Source organism: Gossypium hirsutum, chromosome D09 (assembly GCF_007990345.1).
Source record: "Gossypium hirsutum isolate 1008001.06 chromosome D09, Gossypium_hirsutum_v2.1, whole genome shotgun sequence".
NCBI classification, from domain to species: domain Eukaryota; kingdom Viridiplantae; phylum Streptophyta; class Magnoliopsida; order Malvales; family Malvaceae; genus Gossypium; species Gossypium hirsutum.
Genome location: NC_053445.1, coordinates 42,065,252 through 42,093,036, shown reverse-complemented (window position 1 = coordinate 42,093,036; position 27,785 = coordinate 42,065,252). Strand labels below are relative to the sequence as shown.

Below are 27,785 nucleotides of genomic sequence, written 5' to 3'. Positions count from 1 at the left end.
TCTTCTCAATAGTTCCTTAAATCACTGTCAAGACTTATAAAAAGGATTCAAAATCATATTGCATAAAGCTAAATAAGTCATTTCTCTACTTAGTAACCTTAATGGGTGGAAAATACTAAGACAACAATTGGGCAACTAACTTTGATCCATAGGGATCTCACAATTGTACCTTGTAACTTCTTACGATATCCTTGCAATGCCTTACGTGTTCTATGAGCTTTATCTACATACTAAACACCACGTAATCAACATTTTACTTAATATAAAGAAAGATCTCAATATTTATTATAAACAAATAACATTGCAAGCGAATCATGATTGGCATCTGGGCTTACGCTTAACATTTTGGAACAAGACAAGGAACAGTAATGAGAATGTTCTTAGGGAGGGAAATGGAGAGAGCCTAACAGCTGGGTGACATGCTAAGGGATGAGGTCTAAGAAGAGCTATTCCGGCTTTTTCCTCCATATTAATCCCGCTGTTTGCTCCATTCCAATCAAAACATTGTATCATTATGGCAAGGACAGTTGGGGACAACCTGTACTGCTAGTGAAGCTCCAGGGCAGCTTCTTCTTGCACTCCCAAATGGCAACAGGCTGAAGTGTTGTCCCCTCACATCCAAAAACTGCTTCTTTCCTTGCCTCCACTCTCTGATCTGAACTCAAGTGGGTTTTCCCATTGATTGGGATCCCTGCCAAGACCCCGTACATTGATAAACACCCTGGTTCCTTTGGGGATTTCATAACCATCAATGCTGCAATCTTCTGTTGACTCCCTCCAACTAATGGTCCTGCAGGATGAAGCCTCAGTCTTTCCTTTACTAAAACGTGGAAATGAAATTCTTGGACAAGTTAGAAGGCTACAAAAATAAGAGATATTACATTATCATTTTGATCATGATATATATAAAATACAAGCATTAGCTTGATGCTTACCTTTCTCCTACCTGTTTTCTTCATTATCTCAAATTTTATATCAATTCAATGATCGGAAATCAACCCATCCAATATGTAAGCAATGGTGTCATATACCGGCCGGCATGCTTTCTCCTTTAATTTCTAAATAACCTATTGATTTAAATAGAAGCATATGTATGCATAATAATATCTTTATTAGATACAGAGAAATTATTTTATAAACTCTTCTTATCACATCATTTATAGTTCTTACCAATTAAAAATAAATACATTATTTTTTGCACTTTATATGTACGATTAGTAAGGAGAAATCATGGATGATGCGAAAAGAAGAAATAATATATTTATTTTTAATTGATAAGGGTTATGGATGATATGGTAAAAAAGATTCATAAAATAATTTTTCTTTAAATATAAGATTGTTTGTTTTAGGAGTGGTGTGTGAGATAGAAAACTATATATGCAGAACCGTGGTTTCAATTGACACTACACCAGAATAGGCTTTTAGCGGAACTTTTTGTGGCGTTTGGAACAAAAGCGCCACAAAAAATAGAGCATTAGCGGCGATTTAGCCAAAGCGCCACTAAAGGTAGAGCATCAGCGGCGTTTATACGGAAGCGCCGCTAAAAATAGGAATTAACGGCGTTTTATATAAAGCGCCACAAAAAACCTAAGACGAACGGAGTCGTTTTTTGCGATTTTTTAAACATTTAGCGGCGTTTTTGTCTAAGCGCCGCTAATGCTCGGGTCTATAGCGGCGTTTTCGTCTAAGCGCCGCTAATGCTCCGAGTCTTTAGCGGCGCTTTCGTCTAAGCGCCGGTAATGCTCCGAGTCTTTAGCGGCGTTTTCGTCTAAGCGCCGCTAATGCTCCGGGTCTATAGCGGCGTTTTCGCCTATGCGCCGCTAATGCTCGGGTCTTTAGCGGCATTTTTATATATGCGCCACTAATTCTCCTGTATTCAGCAGCGTTTGTATCTAAGCGCCGCGAATGTATTAACCTTTAGCGGCGTTTTTGCCGAAGCGCCGCTAATAGTAACAAAAATCTTATAAGTTGAAATAATTAATATTTTGTTCTATTTATTATATATATATAGTGGGATAATTTACATTTAAATTATAATTAACAAATAATATTGATTAATAAAAAAAGTTTTTATTAAAGAGAAGTCGTATATATGTAATAGCTAACTATTTATAACAGTTGATTTAAACTACTTTACGAGAGAAAATATATTAAATTATGAATAAAATAAAATATAGTAAAACTTAAATTGTTGTATTAATGTAAAGAGTAAATTAAAAATAGAATTAACTTTTTATAAGAGTAATAAATTAATTTTGGTAGTACGTATATATTGTTCGACTAATTTATATATATTTAACAATAATTATTGACTATATTTAATTTAATTATGATTATATATATTAAAGATTTAGGGAATTTTTTTATGGACGGTATTTTAATGAGTACGGGGTATAGATTTAAGGTAATTGGGGATTTAAGGTTAATTTAGGGGTTAGAGGTTTTGGGGTTTGAGATTTAGGGTTAATTTCAACAGTCATGTGTTAGGGTTTAATTAATTAGATTTGTTTTTTTATTATTTTTTATGGTGATCAATATATACGTTCTTATATTTTTGTAAAATAGATATTCAAGAATAAATTTAATATATTGAATATTATAATAGGTAGATCATGATCACTTTATGCATGTCGATTAATCGGTAATTATCAATATGTCTACAATTTTGTTAACCCGTCACCGTTTGTTTGTGGAATTGAAAAATTTAAGGTTTAAGTGTTAGGGGGATTTAGGATTTAAGGGTTATGCTTTAGGGGTTAAGGGATTTAGGGGTAAAGGGTTAGGGGGTTATGGATTTGGGCCGAGTTTAGGGTTTCAACGGTTATGTTAGAGTTTAAGTTATTAGATTAATTTAGTTTTATCAAATATGTTCTTATATATATATTTCTAAAATATATAATATATAATAAATTTAATATATTGAAATTATGAGTATATAGTTTAAATTTATTTATTTATCAATAAAATTAAATATTATAAATTTCAAACTTAATACAAAAAAATAAATATTATAAAGGTAATATTACAAATTATTAAAAGTTTTTATTACTATTAATTATTGTTTAATCAATTATAACTATTTTATATATGATTATTAAAGATTTAGGGATTATTTCTGATGGCCGTGCTATTTTAAGGATTAGGGGGTATATATGGATTTAAGGTTTGGGATATAGGGTTAGGGGTTTAAGTTTTACGAGTTACGGGCTAAGGGTTAGTGGTTTAGAATTTATGGTTTAGGGTTTCAGGGGTCGGATAAGGATTTTAATTAGGTTAGTTTAGATTAATTTCTTTAAATAATGTTTTAAAAAATCAAATTAAAGTACCAATTGATATCAATTATATTAATGTTTTTGTCATTTAAATATTATTTTAAATAGAATTAAGTTTAATAAGTTAAAAATAGTTTGAAATATGCATTAAAGCTTTATTAAATGGCACCGTTTCAGAGTATAACTTCAATTTGTAGTGGCGTTTTTTGGAAACGCCGGAAATATACAAATAGTGGCGTTTTCCTAACAAACGCCGGAATGGTGTCTTAAAATTTTGGCAAAACGACGCCGTTTCTGTTCCGCGTGTTTTTACTTATCATTTTCCGTAAGGCAGAACACAAACAGAAACAGAATCAGAGAGGAGAAAACGAAAGCTATAATATCGAAAGAGAAAATACAAAGGAAAAAAGGGAGAGGAGAACTCATAAATCGGGTGAAACGAAGCAACAGTTGAGCCAATCTTGATAGGATACTATCAAAGTTGCGGAATTTGTGGTGAAAAAGGTAAGCTTTTTGTCTTTTAAATTGCTGTATCTTGATTTAAGGTTTGGGTTAAGTGTAATTTAGGAAATTGGGGTTTAAATAATAAATTCAATCACCAACCTTTGGCCTGTTTGTTTGGGAATTCGGGGAATTTCGGCGTTTTTGCGTGTCAAGGGTTGGGAATTTGGGAATTTCCTTTAGTGTTCCCCCAAGTCAAATTTCCACGATTTCATTTCCCCAATTTCCCAACTTCTTTTCCCCCAATTTCCCCCAAGTTATTCTTCCCCAAAGTATTTTCCCCAATTTCCCAATTCCTCAATCCCTTTCTGATAGCCGAACAACATTATTTTCTGGTATCGATGGACTTCCCCTTTCCCGTATTTTTTTGTGCATTTTGGGTTTGGATCAATGGCAATTCATTTTTGTAACATTGGCTTAGGGGAGAGCTCAATAGATTCACTTTCACTATCCCTTTACATGTTTTGGTTTTGGTTAGTCTTACTGACGTATTTGCCATCTATGTTATTCGAGTTAAATGAGATGAGTGTTGGGTATGAATTCGAGTTAAATGAGATTAGTGTTAGGTATGAATATATGTATATTTTGAAATTTAAAATTTATGTCTGCATGTTTTGTCATAAAAAATTATATGCATATTGTATATTTTAAACTGCTGCTTTCTCTTTATATATGTTATTTCCCTTATTGTTGCTTGGCTCATCTCTGTATAGATGACCCTGTATAATGTTTTCTTAGTCAACTGCAGCAGAAAGTAGACTTTTTGATCAATTGATAAACTGCTGGAAATTCAATCGTGAAGCAATCCCAGGAACTTGCAGCCTCTACTTCCTTGCAGCCTTTACTTCCTTGTGAACTTTAAGAGGTATGTATATTTAATTTGCTAAATTTATTAGTTAAAGCAAATGTTCATCACTTTCTTACTTTAATTATTATGATTATTATTAACTTAATGAGTCCATGAATGAAATCCAAAACTGATGTTAACCAAATTTACTGTAGTTGAATTCATCACTTTGTTAGCTGATAATTATTGAGTAGTGTAGACACCGAATTTTATTTGTAGTGTAGACACCGAATTTTATTTAAGTCTACCAATTATTGAGTTTAATTTTTCAAATGAAAAGAAAAATCTAAATTCTGAATCAATGTTAATTTGGACAAATTAATTAGAGGACTTTGATTGAATTTGGATCCATTTTCACTATTTGGGTAATGTATGATCCTTTTATTTTTTATGCTAAATACATATATATTTTTTTGGCTTTGACCATTAATGTTAGATTTATATAATTCTGAAAATATATTTTACAATATTTGGTCCATATGACCTTGAGCCTGTTGATGGAGTCAAAGTCGCCAACCACCACTGCCAAGGACAACTCCCTCTCCGATCTTCACCAGCGCCAACTGTTGCAACCTCTACTCCAGCCCTACCATCACACTATTCACTAAATCAGAGTCCAGATCACTACTTCAGCTTGCAGCTACCATCAACCTCACACCCAAAACCCTAGTCAACCCGAACATCATCATAACCAAATCCACTACCAGCAACCTCAGTAAAAAAAAAAACACACCAGATCGCAAGTAAAAAGGAGGAGGGAGAGCAAATACAACCCTTAATCGAAACTACCAAAGCCAGTATAAAAAATTGATAAGGATACAGCTCAACAATTTTCAACCAATTCTCTTATTGATGGCTTCGGTTTAATAAAAAATTGAAGAGTATAACTCAATTACGATGATCAATTTTAAGAAATAATGTTACTTCTTAAATTATCTTGAGTTATTTTTCTTTGTAAGTAGACTATATTGACATTTAATAATTATGAAGTTATTTTTTACTGTTGGATATTTACATTTCGTCTTCTTTGAAATCAATTTATGCTTTTATGTCTATTTGATTATCCATGAAAATTAATTACTTTAAGGTTTGTTACTGTTCCTCCCAATAATGTTTAATTTTAATTTTACGTTTGGATTAAACTATATTCTTTTATTAGATTATCTAAAATGAGGAAAGATAAGGAAAAGAAGAGATTAACCATAACTTTCATTTGATTATATGGTAGAAAGAAAAGGAGGTAATATATTGTATTCTATTTTGTATATAAAGTTCAATTCAAAATTTCTCTTTAATTTTTTATTTTGATGGGTTGAGAATTTAAAACACACATTCAATTCGGTAAGAATGTGAGATGGTTGGAGTTAAAATGCCATTGACAGCTACCTAATAGAGAGACGGTCCACGTTTTTTATACAAACTCAATTCCCTATTTGCTACTAATTTCTTAGTCAAGTTGCATGCAAAATGCTTATTTACCTTATAAAATACTATTTGTATAATATTTGTAACTAAAATTAATATTATATTTGTATCTAAAATTAATATTATATTATAAAATACTGTTTATCCAATCTTTTTTTTAAACAAAATTGTTTATCCAATGTTTATATTATAAAATCAATATTTGTCTCTCATTGTAAGGGACATAACTTAATTAATTAATATTATACATAACTTACATTAATATTATACATAGATGACATAACTTAATTAATTAATATTATACATAACTTACATTAATATTATACATAAATGACATAACTTAATTAATTAATATTATACATAACTTACATAAATTAATTAGTTAATATACATAAATTACATAACTTACATTAATATGATACATAAATGACATAACTTAGTTAATTAATATTATACATAACTTACAACTTACATAACTTACATATTTTAATTATTCGTAAATTACATAACTTACTTAATTTTCATAATAAATAACTTACATAAATAACTTCTTACATAACTTATGTGACTTACATAACTTACATAGCATAATTTTCATAATACACAACTTACATAATTTGGGTAATAAATAACTTACATAATACATAACTTACATAGCTTAACTATACTTATTCCTAAATCCTAAACCCGTGCAATTTATTGTCAAGATTAGGCTTCAAGAAATAAGAAATGGACCGGTCTTGGATGAATTTGTCAAGGGTAAGCGACGGTTACCGAAATGGAGTACAAACTTTTCTAAATTTTGCATTTCAATATGCAAGCCAAGAGAACATGATTCTTTGCCCGTGTAAGAAGTGTGTCAACATAAACTGGCATTATCGTGAAGTTGTATACGAGCATCTAATTGTTGATGGGTTTGTTCGTGGTTATAAACAATGGTTTTTTCATGGAGAATGCCCGCCTAGTACTTCATCTTCAAGGATGGATGTATCTTATAATAGTACTGCCTACCATCAATCTGTTAGAGGGGATGACATGGAAGGGATGTTGCGGGAAGCATTTAATATTCACAGTCATGGTTTACAGTCGTTCCCACCCGACTTTGTGCCATCTGATGATTGTAATCTCGGTGGAAATGCTTTTACCGAACCCGGAAGAAACCAACATCATGAAGAGCCGAATGGAAAAGTGGCAAAGTTCTACGCGCTACTTAATGAGATGAACGAAGAACTATATGAGGGATCAAAATTTTTAAAAATGTCGTTCTGCATTCGTCTTTTCCAGTTAAAATGTTTGGGAGGGTGGATCAGGAACTCATTGACAATGCTGTTAGACTTTTTGAGAGAAATGTTTCCGTTTGTAAAAATCCCTCAGTCATGCAAAGATATGAAAAAAATGATAAAAGACTTAGGTCTTGGGTACAACAAAATCCATAGTTTCCCGAATGATTGCATGTTGTACTGGGGCGATCGGAGAAACCAACAGTGCTGTCATGTATGCGGCGAATCCCGTTGGATGAATAGAAACACAGAAGATGGGAACGACGATGAAAATGATGCACAACCAAGAAAGAAGCCGGTCAAGATTTTGCGGTATTTTCCGCTGATACCAAGGCTTCAAAGGCTTTTCATGTCGTCGAAGACAGCGGAGTCAATGACGTGGCACCATGAAGGACGAACCGATGATGGACTATTAAGGCATCCGGCAGATTCTTTAGCTTGGAAATCATTTTACAATAAATTTCCAAGCTTTGCAAGCGATCCGAGGAGTGTCAGGCTTGGCCTAGCATCTGATGGATTTAATCCTTATAAGATCATGAGTACTGCATACAGTACATGGCCAGTGGTGCTTGTTCCTTACAATCTGCCTCCGTGGATTTGCATAAAGCAATCTTCCATTATCTTATCTATGATTATCCCTAGAGAGAAAGGGCCCGGGAATGATATCGACATTTATTTACAGCCACTTATTGAAGAGTTAAAATAATTATGGGCTGGTGTCGAGACATACGATGTGCGGAGAAAGGAGAACTTTAATTTACGTGCAGCTTTGATGTGGACCATTAATGACTTCCCCGCTTATGCCAATTTATCCGGTTGGAATACCAAGGGTCGTTATGTGTGCCCCTGTTGTGCTGCAAAAACATGTTCGCAATGGTTATACAATGGGAAGAAGTTCTCTTATATGGGGCATCGTCGGTGGTTACCGGAAAATCATAGATTTAGATTTCAGAGTTCGGCATTTGACGGTACTGAAGAGTTCAGAGAAGCTCTTTCGCAGACAAGTGGATCTGAAATCTTGTTAATGTTGGAAGATATGAATTTCAGTTATGGGAAGATGAATCAACCAGCAAACACGCAAAGAAATAGAAGATCAAATGATGAAGCTGATGATAACTTCGATGAAGAGGACGATCCTAATGAGGCGGACTTGTGGAAAAAAAGAAGTATTTTTTTTTGAGTTACCTTATTGGGAGCACCACCTTTTACGACACAATCTTGATGTTATGCATATTGAGAAAAATGTCTGCGAGAACATTGTCTGTACAATTTTGAATGTAGACGGAAAATCAAAAGACAATCTTCAGAGTCGACTTGATTTAGTTCAGATGGGAATTCGACCTGATCTTCATCCGAATCCACTTCTGAATGGTAAATATCGGTTGCCGCCTTCAATTTTCTCAATGTCGAAGACAGAGAAAGAAGTGTTCTGCATGGTGTTGAAGGATATAAAGGTTCCAGATGCGTATGCATCAAATATATCTCGATGTGTTAGTGTTAAAGATCGAAGACTATATTCGCTAAAGTCACATGACTATCACATCTTGATGCAAGATTTACTGTCAGTTGCTCTACGATGTTGTATTTCGAAGAAGGTGACGTCTTGTATAATTGAACTATCCAATATAATGAAAGTCATTTGTGGCAAAGTTTTGGATGTTCAAGAACTTCAGAAGGTACAGGATCGAGCCGCTTTAACTCTATGCAACATGGAGAAAATCTTCCCACCTTCCTTCTTCACTATTATGGTTCACTTGATAATCCATCTCCCGCATGAAGCAATTTTTGGCGGACCCGTTTTCTATCGATGGATGTATCCCATAGAAAGGTGTTAATTACAATTTTGTAAATTTTCCTTCATTCACCCATGTGCCTTTAGTTACAACTTTTGACAATGTTGTATATTGTGTTTAGGTTTCTATCAAAATTTAAGTCTTATTGCCGCAACAAGCGTTATCCAGAAGGATCGATTGCTGAAGGCTACTTGGCAGAGGAATGTATGACCTTCTGTTCAAGATATTTGGAAGATGTTGAAACAAGGTTGAACAGACCAAATAGAAATGCTGGACTCACGGATCGTAACTTTGCCGACAGTTATTTGTTCCAAAGTTTTGGAGAACCAATCGGTAAAGTTGAAATTGCAGAATTAGATGATTTATCGTGGGTACAAGCACATCGATATGTTCTGTTTCACCACGAATCAATGGAACCTTTACGCAAGTAAGTTCTAGAAATTTGATAAATATTTATCATTTCAAAATTGTTTATAGTCTAACAAACTTAACATATTTGTAACATAGTGAGTATAAACAAATATTGAGATCTCGTTCGCGCTCCCGAAGAACACAATATCGAGATATCAATAAGTTGTTTACAGAATCTTTTCATGAATGGTTAAGTCAAACGGTATGTAATTGGAGCTTTCACTGACAAATAATAATATTTGTTCAAAACATTTTTAATTACTCAGTTTACTTTCCATTCAATAGGTTTGGAGTGGGAAGAACGTCACCGATGAAGTTAAATGGCTTTCCCAAGGTCCAAATCGGGTGGTTAAAAGATATAGTGCATTCCTCATAAACGGATTCAGATTTCATACAAAATATCGCGAGAGATTGAGGAGAACTCAAAATTGTGGAATAGTTGTTAATTCCTCAATTACAAGTTATGCTAGTGCTAGGGACAATAATCCTGTGGGGGGAAATGTGGAATATTTTGGACTTCTTACTGACATAATTGAGTTGGATTACTACGACAAATGGAATCAAGAAAGATCAATTTAGTTTCACAATGGTAAACTTCGCTCGATTGATTCACACAGGACAACAATTGATTGATGAGCCGTATGTATTTCCTTCTCAAGTCAAACAAGTTTTTTACTCAAAAGATCCAACTGATGAGGGTTGGTACGTTGTACTCCGTAACATCCCTAGAGACTTGTTTGACATGGGCAGTGGAAGTAGAGATGACATTGACGACAGAACACAAACTTTACCATTTCCAGAACAGAACTTAAACGAAAATATCCCTAGTACTAGTACACAATTTCAATGGGTCCGCCAGGATACGGATGAAGATATTTACGAATTATAATGTAGTCAGCTTTTACGATTATCTAATTATATTTACGAATGATGTTATTGTTGTAATTGTATACTAATTTTTCAACTAATTTATTTGTATTGCAGATAAAATGCCTAGAAGAAAAGTGCGATCGCACCGCATTGTTCAAGGTACTCCAAACTCGGCGGAAACAAACAGCACTGAACAACAGACTGCAATTGGATCTTCGAATGTTCCGGTTACACCTGAGGAACATATAGAAGTTCAAAGTAATTTAACATTTAATTTTCATGTGTGCTGACTTCTTGTTTATTTTTTTTAAATTTCGTATATTACAATACTTTTATTTTTCAGATGAAACTGGTGAGACGCGGAGAGTTCGCGGACGTACAGTACTGAGCGATTTATACGACCTAGATCCAGTCGAGCGTGTCCAAGTATCCAGTAATAGCTTTGGTCAGCCTGTTGGATCAGAAGCCCGCCTTTTAGCAGGATACATGGGCATTCTAGCACGGAATGCAAATATGTTGCCAATTAACTTCGAGTCATGGCATAAAGTGCCCGAGAGTAACAAGAACCAAGCTCTCGATAACATTAAGGTAACAAAACGTGTATGTCATTTATAATACTTGGGTTTAAGTTTCGTTTACATTTACTTTCTTAAGTTGTGTTTTTTGTAGGCGAGATTTGCTCTAGAGGTCTCCGATGCTTATGTAAAGAAGGCATTGGGAAAAAGATGGAGAGACCATAAGAGCACTTTAAAGAAAGAATATTTTAAAACAAAAACAACACTCGACGAGAGATTACAAAATGTCCCGCCGGGAATGCTGAGGTACCAGTGGGAAGAGGTCGTTAGATTTTGGACTTCGAAGAAAGGAGAGGTATGTGTAACTTATAAAATTTTGTAATTATTTTGGTGTATAGTATTTCCTAATTAACGTACTAATAATTTCATAATGTAGGATTGTGAACAAGTTGGAAAACAGAGTAGGCAGCAACAAAAATTCACTCACACAGCTGGGTCGAAAAGTTTTGCGTGTGTAGGTCATGCAGAGGTATTTTGAAATGCTTTTAATATTGGCAGATATTTATTACTTTCTATCAATTAATATTTTTACTATTGTATTGTAGGAACTGTCGTCTGGTCAAAAAGTTGGACGACTTCAACTTTTTGACATTACACATAGGAAGAAAGATGGAAACCCTATGACTCCTGAAGCTGCAGAAATTATGGTACGTTTGCTTAATACAATTTCACTTGTTTTAATTATTTATATAGTGTTTACTTTCTAATGATTTATTTCATTTATTATAATGCAAATATTGTTAAGTTATGTTGCATTCTTATTTTTAATATATATTGCGTTCCTATCTATGTGTGATTTACACAACTTAAAGCGGAGGCAACATCGAGAGAAGCTGATGTTCAAAAAAGATATGAAGAACTCCAGCTACAACTTAAAACAGATGCAGCAGCGAGAGAAGCTGAGGTTCAACGAAAATATGAAGAACTCCAGCAGCAGCTTAGAGCAGATGCGACAGTAAGAGAAGCAGAGGCGGCAGCGAGAGAAGAACAGGCTGCAGCAAGGGAAGCAGAGGCTAAAGCGAGGGAAGCAGAGGCTGCAGTGAGGGAAGCAGAGCAGCGTCAAAAGTTCGATGAACTCTAGCAGCAGCTCCAGAGTATGATGAAGATATTTCAGCAGTCGCAACAGCCGCCGTCTTAGACTATCGTGTAAATATACTTCAATTTTGACTTTCAATTATCATTTTAACTTTTAATATTTTTGTAAGAATAATACGAATTTGTTTATATTTATTGATATTTATTATATTATTTGTTTAATCTATAGATTTGTTACTTTTGGCTGGTTTAGATATGATTTCTTTTGGTTTGTTTTTTACAAGAGGGCAGAAAATATAAAAAAAAATTTACAAATCTGCCAAATTTAGCGGCGTTTTTGGTAAAAGCGCTGCTATAGATTAGGGTCTTTAGCGGCGTTTTTGCGCGAAGCGCCACTATATAGACAAAGGGTATTTAGCGGCGTTTTCTGGATAAGCGCCGCTATAGATCAGGGTCTATTGCGGCGTTTGTGGGGAAAATGCCGCTATAGATCAGGGTCTATTGCGGCGTTTTTGGGAAAAGCGCCGCTAAAGACCATGATCTATAGCGGCGCTTATATAAAAAAACGCCGCTAAAGACCCTGATCTATAGCGGTGCTTTCAACAAAAACGCCGCTAAAGACACCAATCTATAGCGGCGGTTATATTAAAAATGCCGCTAAAGCTCTTAGTCTTCAGCGGCGTTTGTGATAAAAGTGTCGCTATAGACCAACACCTTTAGCGGCGTTTTTTTGTGAGAACGACGCTAAAGGTAGCGGCGCTATCTTTAGCGGCATCTTTTGCGGCGCTTATCAAAGCGCCGCTAAAGGCCTAAAAAAGCGCTGCTAAAGGCCTGTTTTGGTGTAGTGTGAGTAGGCATTTCTCCACATCATCTTCCAGGCTTTATTTACAAGTATTTGATTAATCTTTGGAACTATTGAAGGAAGGCTCTATAATTTTATTTCTCTCATTTTTCTCAATAGGTCATTTCAATGTAATAATTTGTCAACGCGCGTACTGTTTTCTTGCCTTCCTTCTATTGAAAGACGCATGAAGTACTATGATAATTTCTTGATATAAAAAAATCTAATTTATTAGAATTTGATTCTCATATTTCATAAGTTAGTCCAATTATTAATAAATGCATAAATTTATAATTTTTTATTAATTTGTTGGACCGTTGCTATTAATTTGTTAGAATTTGATTCTCGTATTTCATAAAAATTAATAAGTTAGTCCGGGGTTGATGGCTTTGCCTTTGAGACTCACGGACCAAGGGTAGTGCGTCCATAGATTTTTAAACTTTGACAGTATTCTTTTAAAGACAAAATTTGGTGCATAAGTTTCATTCACCGTCAATAAATAATAATATGACACATCATCATTAAATAAAATAAAAATAGTGAATGACTTATAAATAAATACTAATAGTTTTATTTAAACATAATTAAATAATAGTTCATTATAAACAATTATTAAAACCCTATACCCAACACCCTAGACCCTCAATGCAAGACCTTAAACAAGATCCTAAATCCAAAAGTTATTAATATTTATTTATAATAGTTACAATTAATATTTAAATAAAATTATTAGTAATTATTTACAAGTTCTCCATATTTTTTGTCTAATTTAATTATGATGTGTCATGTTATTATTTATTAATGTGCATAAGACTTATGCACCTACTGTCGAAATCATTTTTTGAAAATAAAAAATTTAGGTTGTCGACTCTAAAAAAATGAAAATTTGGGAGTCGCCACAAATCTTTTATTGAGGTGTGATTGGATCACCTAAAAAAACGGCTTTGGTCTACGAGTTTTAGAAAAACGGATCCGGGAGTCAGTTACGTACGAGGAAGGATTAGCACCCTCGTAACGCCCAAAATTGGTACCTAGTTAATTAATTAGTATCTTAAGGTCGAGAATTTGGAAAAAAACGTAATCCTTAGCAAAACTTAAAAGGCTGCGTATTAAGACCCTTATTATTTCAGAGAAAGAAGATACCACACCCAATGCGTTAGGGCACAACATTCTAATTTTCCCCAAAATGAATTGGGCCAAAATACTTGTACAATAAAACTTTAAAAGAACATCCACTCATCCAAGATTTAAGAAATCACACCCAATACGTTAGGGCACGATTCCTCTAGAATCCCAAACTCGGAATATTTCCTTTACTTTAAAAGAACATCCACTTATCCAAGATTTAAGAAATCACACCCAATACGTTAGGGCACAATTCCTTTAAAATCCCAAACTCGGAATATTTCCTTTATTATTTTTAAAAAAAATCTTCATTTCGAGAAATCAATGCGTCACATCCAATACGTTAGGACACAATGTGTTGAATTCCCAATAATGAGTTTTTATTTTTTTTGATTGAAGAGAAATGCTCGATTGTCGGATTTAACGAAGAAAATCGGAACCCAATACGTTAGGGCTCAATTCCCTTGAAAATCCTAAATACGAACATTATCTCAATTTTAAAAAAAAATTCTATCTTTAAATTTGAGTAAAAAATAATGTAACGTGATTTTATACATACAAATGCTATAATAATAATAACAATAATAAATACATCATCGACATAAAAATAATATAAGCAAATGAATAAAACGAAATAAAAAAAGGGTAATCCATGACATGCAAAATATTAAATGTAAACACAATTATACAATGGATGGGATAGCAAACAAATAAATAAGGATCAAAAGATGTACACATGGAAATTATGAAGATTAAAAATATACATATAATTTACAAATAAAATTTTAGGTTATAGAATTTATATATAAATACAACACATAATATACTTATGAAAATAAGGAAAAAAATAAGTATATTTTAAAAAAGGAAAAAAAAATGTGAGTATTTAATCACTTAAAAACGTAAATATATACATATATATATGAAAATATTCATTTAAAAAAAGGAAAATATTCGTTTTTAAAAAATATATATATGTGTACATATAAAAGGAATATATATAAATAAAAAAATAGAATAATAATAATAATTACACTATTAATTAATAAAATAAATAAAAAGAACATAAAAACTAAATTGAATTGCAATTAAAAAATCTGGGGTAAATCCACAAATAAATAAAAGTAAAAGGACTAATTTGAACGCGCGAGTTACATAGAGGGGCTGGAAGGGAAATTTTTCCTTTTCCTCTAAAACGGCGCCGTTCAAAAGGATTAAATTGGAATTTAAAATAAATAAAAGGGTAAATTAAAAAAACTTAATTACAAAAACATTAAAAAGCGGAGGGGCTAAATAAAAATAGATAAATAAAATTCGCAGTGGTATCACCTTCTCCTTTTTTTAAAATCGTAAATAAGTAAAAAAATAATCGAACGAAAAAAATAGTACGCCACCTTTAAAAAACTGCCAATCAGTCTTTTTTTTATTTATCCTCCCTCCTTTTCTCTTTTTTTTTTACAATGAAGGGAGAGGACTCTATTTATAGCTGAGCCTCCCTAATCCAACGATACAGATCAGTTACATCAACGGCTGAGATTAAAGGGTATCTACAAATTAAATCTCTAAGATTACAAAATCATATATTCTAAGATTACATATCATATTCAAGATTATATATCATCTCTAAGATTGCATATCATATATAAGATTGCATATATCATATCTTGGACTGCATATCATATCTAAGATTGCATATCCTCAAAAATTATGTTTCCATATGTGAGCCCGAGCTAAAATTGGGTATTACAGCTGCCCCTTTTTGCTCGTTCTTGTGTAACAGGGACGAAGCAAAGACTTTAAAAATGCCCGATTTTGTCCGGTCCTGCTGGATCTTGGTACTCTTCTTCTTTAAGTAGCATCATTCCTTGCTACTGCATCTTTAGAGGTATAGGAATTAGTGCTTCAATCTACTCCACTGCAACTTCAGGGAGATAAGACTTGCCATCTTCAGTCTGCCTCACTGCAACTTCAGGAGGATAAGACTTGCTTCCTTAGTCTGCTCCACTGCAACTTCAGGGAGATAAGACTAGATGCGATCTGCTCTCTGTAACTTCAGAGAGATAAGATCAGTGATTTTAATCCGCTCTACTGCAACTTCAGGGAGATAGGATTATCGGCTTTAATCTGCTCCACTGCAACTTTAGGGAGATAAGATTTGCCATCTTCAGTCTGCCTCACTGTAACTTCAGGAGGATAAGACTTGCTTACTTAGTCTTGTCCACCGCAACTTCAGGGAGATAAGACTAGATGCGATCTGCTCTCTGTAACTTCAGAGAGATAAGATCTGTAATTTTAATCCGCTCCACTGCAACTTCAAGGAGATAGGATTGTCGGCTTTAATCTACTCCACTGCAACTTCAGGAAGATAAGACTAGATGCGATCTGCTCTCTGTAACTTCAGAGAGATAAGATCTGTAATTTTAATCCGCTCCACTGCAACTTCAGGGGGATAGGATTGTCGGCTTTAATCTGCTCCACTGCAACTTCAGGAAGATAAGATTTGCCATCTTCAGTCTGCCTCACTGTAACTTTAGAAGGATAAGACTTGCTTACTTAGTCTGCTCTACTGCAACTTCAGGGAGATAAGACTAGATGCGATCTTCTCTCTGCAACTTCAGAGGGATAAGATCTGTGATTTTAATCCGCTCCACTGTAACTTCAGGGAGATAGGATTGTCGATTTTAATCTACTTCCAACTATCTTGGAAAGATATGATTTGTCGTCTTCGATCTGCTCCACTACTGCTTAGGGAGATAAGATCTACAATCTTCAACCTACTCCGTTGCTGCTCAGGAAACAAGGCTTGGTGGCTTAAATCTGCTTCCCACTATCTTGGAAAAATAAGATTTGTCGTCTTCGATCTGCTCTACTACTGCTTAGGGAGATAAGATCTACAATTTTCAACCTTCTCCGCTGATGCTCAGGGAGACAAGGCTTGGTGGCTTAAATCTGCTTTCCACTATCTTGGAAATATAAGATTCGCCATCTTCGATCTGCTCCACTACTGCTTAGGGAGATAAGATATACAATTTTCAACCTTCTCCGCTGCTGCTCAGGGAGACAAGGCTTGGTGGCTTAAATCTGCTTCCCACTATCTTGGAAAGATAAGATTCGCTGTCTTCGATCTACTCCACTACTACTTAGGGAGATAAGATCTACAATCTTCAACCTTCTCCGCTGCTGCTCAGGGAGATAAGGCTTGGTGGCTTAAATCTGCTTCCCACTATCTTGGAAAGATAAGATTCACCGTCTTCGATCTGCTCCACTACTGTTTAAGGATATAAGATCTACAATTTTCACTGATCTGTTCTCTGGGGAACATGACCTGTATAATGAACCTATATTATGCCTCAGATTAGGATGGCATGATCCAAATGCGTCAAATGCTCCTAACTAGACATGTGCGAATAATGTTTGCATGAATGTTTTTTTTAAGAGAATGATCCCACCTGGGTTGTCATTGTTCGAAGGTTATTAAGGCTTTAACACTGACGTGCTACAACGCTTTCTTGCTTGGCTGGCTTTTCTGAAGAAATATTTAGTCAGGTTACCCCCACTGTAAACCTCAAAGTTTAATCCATTGGGGCGCAAAAATTCATACAATTGTTGTCCCACTGTAACCCAAGGGTATGTGGCTTTTCTTCAATCCTCTCCTATCACAACTCAAGGATACAGGATCTAAATCTTTCTGGTCTCTTACACCATTCCCAGGGTGTCATACCAAAGGCTCATGCGCAAATGAAGGCTCTCTTCCCTGAGGTAACCTTTTTCTATTGCCCGGTGATCATTACTTTGTCACCCAACAGATTTCTAACCTTTTTAAAACTTGGTGCGTTCTAAACAATAGCCCTGTTTCAGGTTCCTGTATTATTTAGAAACTTCTAAAGTAATATGCAAAACCTCCATTGTGAAAGTTTTATTAGTCCATTAATCATTATTCCAATGCAACATGTTTGCTAAAAGGGTATAACAATGGATGAGAATACAATTGGTTCTGAGCATAGCTCGAAAGGAATAAATTATCAACAAAAGTATATAAGGATAGAAAAGAAATTGATTGGGAATGTGTATCTTGGAAAAGAATGAAGTATTCCAAGAATAACATATTCAATATAAAAAAATTTGGATGCCCTAGATATCGCAGCTTGAACTTCTCTGTACAAACTTTTTGAAGACCCTTCTGAGTTTGACATGTGTTTGAGAGATCTACAGTACTCTGTCGATGCCTCAAGATGTCGTCTACCCTTTCCTGTTGATTCAAGTATAGCAAGATCATCATATGCCCCAATCTGATCAAAATTTGAACTGCTCTAATCACCTCATGCCCTATTTTGATCAATATTTGAGCCGCCCTTTTCGGGTTTTCAACTCAAATCCCCTTTGGTCTCAAGGCGTCCTTTGCAGATTTTCACATTGGCCTCTCCTTTTACTTTTTCTTTTTTCCTTTTCTTTTTCCTCTTTTTTTTTGAAATATTTTTTGATTGAATCTGAACTCATAGGATTAGGCATGTCCTTGTTATCCCTTCTGATCGACGCTTTTCCAGATAATGCCCTCAATATAAGGTCCTTCTAAACTTGGATAAAATTCTTTTTGTATGGGAAAGATCCTCTTCAATACCAGGTCTCTCTCAAAGAGTTCTCTAGTGCAGACCCTTTTTTGTGAGCTCGCATCATTTTCTTTTGGCGCATTTGACCATGATGGATAACTTTGAACATTCCTCTTCAATTAGATCTTAAAACTTAGAGTGAAAGAATCTTGCCTTCAATAGGCAAAACCACGATAGGCCTAAGAGAAAGTCATTGCCCTGGTAGAGTTCTTTTTTTTTTGCCATATTTTCTTTGGGCAATATAGCATTAATCGTGAACAGACTGCAAACTTTTAATATTGTACTGTTGTTCAAATTTAGTACATTGTCAGATATGATCCTTTTGGCGTTCTATATGATTCTTCAAGAATTGACATACGAAGCAGCTTCCACATATTTAGTAAAGTAATTGACGATCACAAAGATGAATTGATGACCGTCAGACTCTTTTGGCAAGATCGACCAAATGACCTCCATGCCCCACATAAGGAGAAGTCATGCACCCTGATAATTCTTTGTAGGGTGAGATCCATTTTCCGACTTGTTCTACCATCCTTAACAGGTCCAGAAATAGGCTACGATCTATGACATCTTCAAAGTTATGAGATCCCTCTAAACACATGTCTCGCTCAGAAGGAGATTCTGAATCAGTAGCAGCATCACTCATGTCATTGATATCTGAGGACCTAGAATAATTGTAAAAGAATATACAAAAGAATGTGTGAATTTACGAATGATTATTTATACAATATAATTATGAACGAAAGAATGATGTGGAAGAAAATCCAAAAGAATGAAAGAATAATTACTCACAAAGAATGAAAAAATATTGGCTCAAATACAAAGATGTATGTTATTAGAATAATGATGTTCAGACATAAGCCTATTTCACAAAGGAATTCCTATCGTTTTTAGGCTAAAAGCAACAAGAATGTTCTGAACATTACTCTAAACAAGCTCTAAAGACTACAGAGATTTCTTCCGCAATCCAATTACTTAGAACACTCCCAAATTTTATAAGGGCAGACATCTAACAAGGTCCCTTTTCAATTGTGTCTCCGTATGTGAACACTTCTCAATACCTCTTCATATATTGCATTCATACCATTATCAATCATGATTGGGTAGCGAATTTCCTGCATTAGATGAGTTATCCAACTTGACAATACCCATGTTGATGAATTTTTCAACTAGCTTTTTGAAGGCAATGCAATTCTCTATTGAGTGCCCCATAATTCCCGCAAGATAATCGCATTGTGCACCTGTGTCGTACCATTTGGGATACGGGGGCTGTGGAGGTTTCACATGTAAAGGAGCAACAACATGCGTATTGAATAAGCTTTGATACAGCCCTTTGTATGACATTGAAATTGGCGTGAACTGGAGCTTTTCAGTACCTGGCTTCACATATGATTCTTGTTTTAAAGGAACCTGATGACTGGTGGTTTCTATTTTTAACCGACCCACAGCGATTGGTCTTGAGTAGCCCTTGTTATATCTACCTTCATTTTTCCCCTTATTCCTTTTCTTCCTTGAGGCTTTTATAGTATCTGGGTGCTCTACCTTCACCTGTTTTATTTCTGATGAATTGTCAAGAGCAACAGGATTGGATTTTGAGTTTGTCAGGCGATATACTGGTGTCGATGTACCAGTCAGATATTGTCGGGATCTGATAGTAAAGAGTGCCTCTTGTGGACATGCGTCTGGTTGGGCCTGAACACTTATCAAGGTAAAATCTGGAGAATATATAAGGTCCTCATTATCATCCCCAAAGTGAGCCTCTGGGCTTTTCCCTTTACCCAATAACTGGGTTAGCTGGCTCATATTTATTTGGAATTCTAGCATCTGATTCCTCATTTCTTGTTGAAATTCAGTCAATTGCTCTTGCATCTGTATTTGCATTTGCTCTATTCTCTCCAATCTTTGGTTCATGCCTCCTGACTTTGCTCGGGTACTATAACGGTGTTCGGTTGATTAGTTGGTTTCCAGATTAACTGAGGAATGATGTAAATTAATTAGAATCTTTTAATGTTTTTAAATGCATATGAAGTAATGCAATGCATGAATGCAAAAAGACGTCAATTTTGATTCAATTCCATATAAGAAAACCTTACTAGAAAGTAAATTTCTTTACATAAAGCGAATTACAAGTAAGACTTTGCCCTAGTACCCAGAACTCTGATCTTCCTAAGTAACAAAACTAATTCTTGCCCCCGATCCGATTCTAATTCATACTTCATACTCAGCATGTCAGCCTGTACTGCTAAAATCTGTACGTAATCAGCTGCTTCTCGAATCTAGACCACAGCTTCCTTCATAAGATGATCTCTACTCCTAACTTGACTTTGAAAGTGGTGGAGCTGTTCATTATTACTACTTTCGTTTGCATTCAAGTGCTTGATCTAGATCTCACAATTTTGCAACACCATTTCTAGCTCTTCCAAGGAATGCACTTGCTGTCCCTCTTTTGCTTAACTCGTGCAGCGACCCACTACTCACTCATCCCTGTTATACCTATCAGCTTCTTTGAAAAGGTTGGCACATTTACCGTTCTCGAGTAAACTCTATCCACTTGAAACTTTGAACATCGGAGTAAAGCCACATATTTTTCTATTGTAGGTACCAAATCGACATTCCCAAACGTGAAGCAACTGTAAGCAGGATTCCAAAACTGGGCGAGGGCTCGAAACAAATGTTTATCTACCTTCACATCAAGCAAATAAGGCAAGTCCCCATAATTATCGTAAAATAACTGCCTAGCCTCATTATTCCATTGATTCTAAATTTCTTTCAACTCCTGCAAATTGTTTTGAGTTACACTGATGCGAGTAAAATCCCATAATTTCGATACATACCCATCGGCCAGGCTATCACCATTTTCTTGCTGCGTTGTTTCAGACCAAGTTTGGACGCCGCATTGTCCTCTACTTTATCAAGAAACCCTTTTTCCATGTCAAGCTTTCTATCTAGCAACCGAATCTGAACTGACGCCTTTTATGATGAAATGAAATGCCATGTCATGCAAACAAAATAAAACACAAAAGGTCAGTGTCATATAATAATATAAAATATAATCAAGAAATAGTAAAACACCTAATCGGATGTCTACTAGGGTTCAATATAGTTCTACCTAGGGTGGATTCCTAAGGTTCATTGTATGAAGTTTGGCTTCTAGGGTAAAGGTACCCGAACCAGCAGATTCCTCCATCCTCACCCATTATAGGCTCCTATGGATCGAGTTCGGTTCAGGGGAATACATTTCCCTATGGCTGCACGGAGATGAAAATCTCACGAAGACATAGGTACGGATGTATCCCGGAAGCAATCCACTACCCTACACGGAGGTGAAAACCTCACGAAGGCATAGCTTCTCACTGCCACTTAAAAGGGTAAAAATGTTAAACCCATGAAATGTATAATGCAAGCAATATTTAAGGAATAAGATAATGAATGCGAAAGGATGTTATGATTTTTTTTAAAAAAAAATTTCTCGACCGTAAGACAAAAATTAATCAACTTTGTGGCTCGACTCTCTTCTTTTTAAAAAAAAATTTCCCCAGCGGAGTCGCCAAGTTGTCGAAACCATTTTTTGAGAACAAAAAATTTAGGTTGTCGACTCTAAAAAAATGAAAATTTAGGAGTCACCACCAATCTTTTATTGAGGTGTGATTGGATCACCTAAAAAAAGGGCTTTGGTCTGCGAGTTTTAGAAAAACGGATTCGGGAGTCAGTTACGTACGAGGAAGGATTAGCACCCTCGTAACGCCCAAAATTGGTACCTAGTTAATTAATTAGTATCTTAAGGTCGAGAATTTGGAAAAAAACGTAATCCTTAGCAAAACTTAAAAGGCTACGTATTAAGACCCTTATTATTTCAGAGAAAGAAGATACCACACCCAATGCGTTAGGGCACAAAATTCTAATTTTCCCCAAAATGAATTGGGCCAAAATACTTGTACAATAAAACTTTAAAAGAACATCCACTCATCCAAGATTTAAGAAATCACACCCAATACGTTAGGGCACGATTCCTCTAGAATCCCAAACTCAGAATATTTCCTTTACTTTAAAAGAACATCCACTTATCCAAGATTTAAGAAATCACACCCAATACGTTAGGGCACAATTCCTTTAAAATCCCAAACTCGGAATATTTCCTTTATTATTTTTAAAAAAAATCTTCATTTCGAGAAATCAATGCGTCACATCCAATACGTTAGGACACAATGTGTTGAATTCCCAATAATGAGTTTTTATTTTTTTTTGATTGAAGAGAAATGCTCGATTGTCGGATTTAACGAAGAAAATCAGAACCCAATACGTTAGGGCTCAATTCCCTTGAAAATCCTAAATACGAACATTATCTCAATTTTAAAAAAAAAATTCTATCTTTAAATTTGAGTAAAAAATGATGTAACGTGATTTTATACATACAAATGCTATAATAATAACAATAATAAATACATCATCGACATAAAAATAATATAAGCAAATGAATAAAACGAAATAAAAAAAGGGTAATCCATGACATGCAAAATATTAAATGTAAACACAATTATACAATGGATGGGATAGCAAACAAATAAATAAGGATCAAAAGATGTACACATGGAAATTATGAAGATTAAAAATATACATATAATTTACAAATAAAATTTTAGGTTATAGAATTTATATATAAATACAACACATAATATACTTATGAAAATAAGGAAAAAAATAAGTATATTTTAAAAAAAGAAAAAAAAAGGTGAGTATTTAATCACTTAAAAACGTAAATATATACATATATATATGAAAATATTCATTTAAAAAAAGGAAAATATTCGTTTTTTAAAAAATATATATATGTGTACATATAAAAGGAATATATATAAATAAAAAAATAGAATAAAAATAATAATTACACTATTAATTAATAAAATAAATAAAAAGAACATAAAAAACTAAATTGAATTGCAATTAAAAAATCTGGGGTAAATCCACAAATAAATAAAAGTAAAAGGACTAATTTGAACGCACGAGTTACATAGAGGGGCTGGAAGGGAAATTTTTCCTTTTCCTCTAAAACGGCGCCGTTCAAAAGGATTAAATTGGAATTTAAAATAAATAAAAGGGTAAATTAAAAAAATAAAAAAAAAACTTAATTACAAAAACATTAAAAGGCGGAGGGGCTAAATAAAAATAGATAAATAAAATTCGCAATGGTATCACCTTCTCCTTTTTTTAAAATCGTAAATAAGTAAAAAAATAATCGAACGAAAAAAATAGTACGCCACCTTTAAAAAACTGCCAATCAGTCTTTTTTTTTATTTCTCCTCCCTCCCTTTTCTCTTTTTTTTTTTTACAATGAAGGGAGAGGCCTCTATTTATAGCTGAGCCTCCCCAAATCTAACGGTACAGATCAGTTACATCAACGGCTGAGATTAAAGGGTATCTACAAATTAAATCTCTAAGATTACAAAATCATATATTCTAAGATTGCATATCATATCCAAGATTATATATCATCTCTAAGATTGCATATCATATCCAAGATTATATATCATCTCTAAGATTGCATATCATATATAAGATTGCATATATCATATCTTGGATTGCATATCATATCTAAGATTGCATATCCTCAAAAATTATGTTTCCATATGTGAGCCCGGGCTAAAATTGGGTATTACACCTACAATCAATGTTTTTTACAGCAGACCGATGGTCGAACCGATTAGCCCACAATCCGCCAATCCGACTGGTCCAATTAAAACATTATTAAAAATTTAAAAAATTTTAAAAAATTCCAATTCGACCATCAATTCAACTAGTTTTAACCGGTTCAATTGAGTTCTCAGTCTAGCCAGTTCAAAATTACCTTTCGATTCGGTACTCTAGTCGATTTCCAATCCAATCAACTCACCAATCGGTCCAGTTTATTATTGACTACTGTACATGAAATATTATTCTATTTTTTTACTATTTACAATGAAGTATTATACTTACTAGTACAAAATATAAATAATTATTATATTTCATCATATTTTCAAGATTCATCTATTAATATCTATTTCGCACACTAAAATATATAATAGGGACGAATGAAATTTAAAAAACAATGATTTTTGTTAATTTTTTTTATAAATTTTATTTTATTTTCACATATCATATTATAATTATTCGGATGTTTATTATTTATATTTGTAGTTGTGATGAATCTTATACTTGATAACCTAAGAAAAATCATATCACAGCTCCTTCCCTTGGCTTTCCTCACTTCTTCCACCGAACTTACTAGAAACTTCCTTGAGCTTTTTTATTCCTTCCATGCAAACCCAGATTCTTACACAACCACTGAAACCTGTCAAAAGTTTTCTTCAAAAACTTCGTATACGGGTCTATACAGAGCAATAAATCAACTGAGCCACGTATAAGAAACATCACCTGGTTCTCAATAAGAGCCATGTATACGCGTCTGCATTTGGTTGGTTCTGCAAGTAGCAAACCAGAAATGAGAAACCTGATCAGCAATAGCTACTCTGTGTTGGTCAGACATTATGACAATATACCATGTTTATATACTTATCTGGATAGTTATGAGATGTTACTATTTAGATAGCTAGTAGTGTATATGGAAAGGCATCAAATTTTGCATAAATACAAATGATACACAAACATACGAGGAAACTCTAAAATCATTCTATTTTCCTTTTATCTTCCAGCGTTTATATTGTTATATAATTAATTACCGTAATCTCATTATACACTATTCGATGAATTATTTTCGTGCATACAAAATCACAAATAATTATTGAATTTTATTTTATTTGTATGAATAATCTTTAAATAAAAAAAGGCAACAAAATTTGCAGAGTGGATGAAGTGGATGTAATTAGTTAAACTGGAAAGGAATGGTTTCATTCATCTTATTGGTTGCTCATTTTCTTTGGTTATACCCGATAGTCCTCCAAAAAGGAGGAACATATGTGGCAGTTTGAGATACGAACATGCACATCGTAAACTCATAAGACAAAGGAATTTATTGACAGGGCGATTCAGCAATCGCAACAGAAGTAATTCTAAGAAGAAACAAGTTCCATACGAAGCCACACAACAATGGCAGAGCGCCTAGTCATCCCACATTTTACAACTTACTAGAATAGAAAATGTGGACACAATCGACGGTTTACATACATGCTTATTTATACTAATATTGCACTTTTTACTAGATATTTAGATATAGTCCAAGCATGTCTGCAAGGAGACAAGGGTCTGTATCGGAATACTCATACTGCTGGAAATGGAGAAAGCCTTGTGACTGGGTGACAAACCAATGGATGAGCTCTAAGAAGAGTCATTCCAGCTTTTTCCTCCATATTAACAGTGCCATTTGCTCCATCTCTAACCTTCCAATCAAAGCATTGTATCATTATGCCAAGGACTGTTGGGACAACCTGTAGTGCCAGCGAAGCTCCAGGGCAGCTTCTTCTTCCACTCCCAAATGGCAACAGGCTGAAGTGTTGTCCCCTCACATCCAAAAACTGGTTCTTGCCTTGCCTCCACTCTTCACTAAGAAATCGCTCTGGTATGAACTCAAGGGGGTTCTCCCATTGATTGGGGTCCCTACCAAGAGCCCACACATTGACAAAGAGCCTGGTACCTTCTGGAATCTCATAACCACTAATGACACAATCTTCTGTTGACTCTCTCACAACTAATGGTCCACCAGGATGAAGCCTCAATGTTTCTTTTACTATAGCTTGCAGATATGGGAGGTTTGATATGTCAGATTCTTCCAGTATTCTGTTCCTTCCAACCACGGAATCAATCTCCTTTTGTACTTTCTCCATCACATTTGGGTGATTAATAAGCTCTGCTATTCCCCATCCTATTGTAACCGAGGATGTATCTGTCCCAGCCCCAAAAAAATTCTGAAAAATTCACGTTATGTCAGTCTTCTATCCTCTACTACTAACAGTTGATAATAGCAAAATATAACTAGTATGTTTCTTGTCTTTACGGTTAATAATTTTTCATGGTCAAACTAAAATATGGCTATGTTACGTGCATGTAAATGTTATTTGCACAAAATATGCATCTAAGTCTCATTACCATAACGAAGGCTTTTACGTTCTCTGCGGTCAATTTCATCTCAGCATTTTGGTCTTCCGATATTTCGATCAAAATATCAAGTACATCTTTCATGGTGTCAGCTGCAGTCGATTTATTCTTCTTTCTTGCTTCCTTGTGTTCCAATATGATTTTCTCCATCAGAATATCATATCTATCTCGAACATCCTTGAGCCTTTTCCTAAACCCTTGCAGATCTAAATTTTTACAAAACCAAAGTAAATCCGATAGATTAAACTTTGTGCCAAGTTTGTTCATCTCTTTCACTATTGTCTGCACTTCATTGGCTTCATCTTCTTTATCTGAACACCTCTTACTAAGTAGCATTCTTGATATTATGTTGTTGGTCAGCCTCATCAGTTCCACTCCAACATCAAGTGCTTCACCTGTCTCAGCTTTGTCTTGTATTAATCTTACAAATCTAGTCATCTCCTCACGTCTGACGGGAAGGAGTTGGTCCAAGGTTCGAGTCCCCAAAAGTTCAGACATGCAAAGTTTCTTCATGTACTTCCAAAGGGGACCATAAGGTGCCATGGCCATATCAGCAGTACCATATGTAAGGTAATCAAGATTGGCCATTTTTGGGCGGTTTAAGAAAGTAGTTTCATGGTTTTTAAATACTTCTTTAGCGGTTTCTTGGGAAGACACAAGCAGACAAGGCTTTGATCCGATGTAGAAGTAGACCAAAGGTCCAAAGCGGTCTGAAAGTTTGTTAAGAGCTTGGTGAGGTATGGGGCCAAGGAGGTGCATGTGTCCAATAACTGGAAGGGCACGTGGGGTGGGTGGAAGATGGGGTTTTTTCCCTCGTGAGTTGCTAAGGATGGCTCGGAGAAAGAGGATGGTTATGAACCAGATAAGGAAGAGAAGAATGTATTCTTGAGAATCAACCATGGTTGAACAGGACGAAAAATATATGTGAGTTGCAAAAGCTGGGGTTTCCTGCATATTCTTATATAAGGTCCAAATGCAGAGTTGTTCCATCAAAATCATTTTGCAGCAGGAGAGCAAGGGGACCACGATATATGAATTGTTCCATTGAATCTCTGATATTAAGTGAGAACTTTGAAGTTTGATGATCAATCACTCCCTTTTTGCAGTGTTTGAATATT

General features: G+C 34.6%; 1 protein-coding gene across 2 annotated transcripts; it reads right to left on the bottom strand.

Moving 5' to 3' along the window:
• Positions 1 to 257: 257 nt before the first annotated feature.
• Positions 258 to 27,785, bottom strand: LOC107891270 (3,9-dihydroxypterocarpan 6A-monooxygenase). 2 transcript variants are annotated; one of them, XM_041100717.1, is made up of 3 exons: positions 26,659 to 27,785; positions 26,074 to 26,477; positions 258 to 611 (listed from the first exon to the last, which is right to left on the bottom strand). In XM_041100717.1, the coding sequence occupies exons 1-3, from the start codon at positions 27,664 to 27,666 to the stop codon at positions 497 to 499; spliced, it is 1,527 nt and encodes a 508-aa protein (XP_040956651.1). In that variant the 5' UTR covers positions 27,667 to 27,785; the 3' UTR covers positions 258 to 496. The 2 variants fall into 2 exon arrangements, with proteins under 2 accessions (XP_040956651.1, XP_016671495.2); XM_016816006.2 differs by lacking the exon at positions 258 to 611 and having other exon boundaries at positions 25,564 to 26,477; positions 26,659 to 27,778.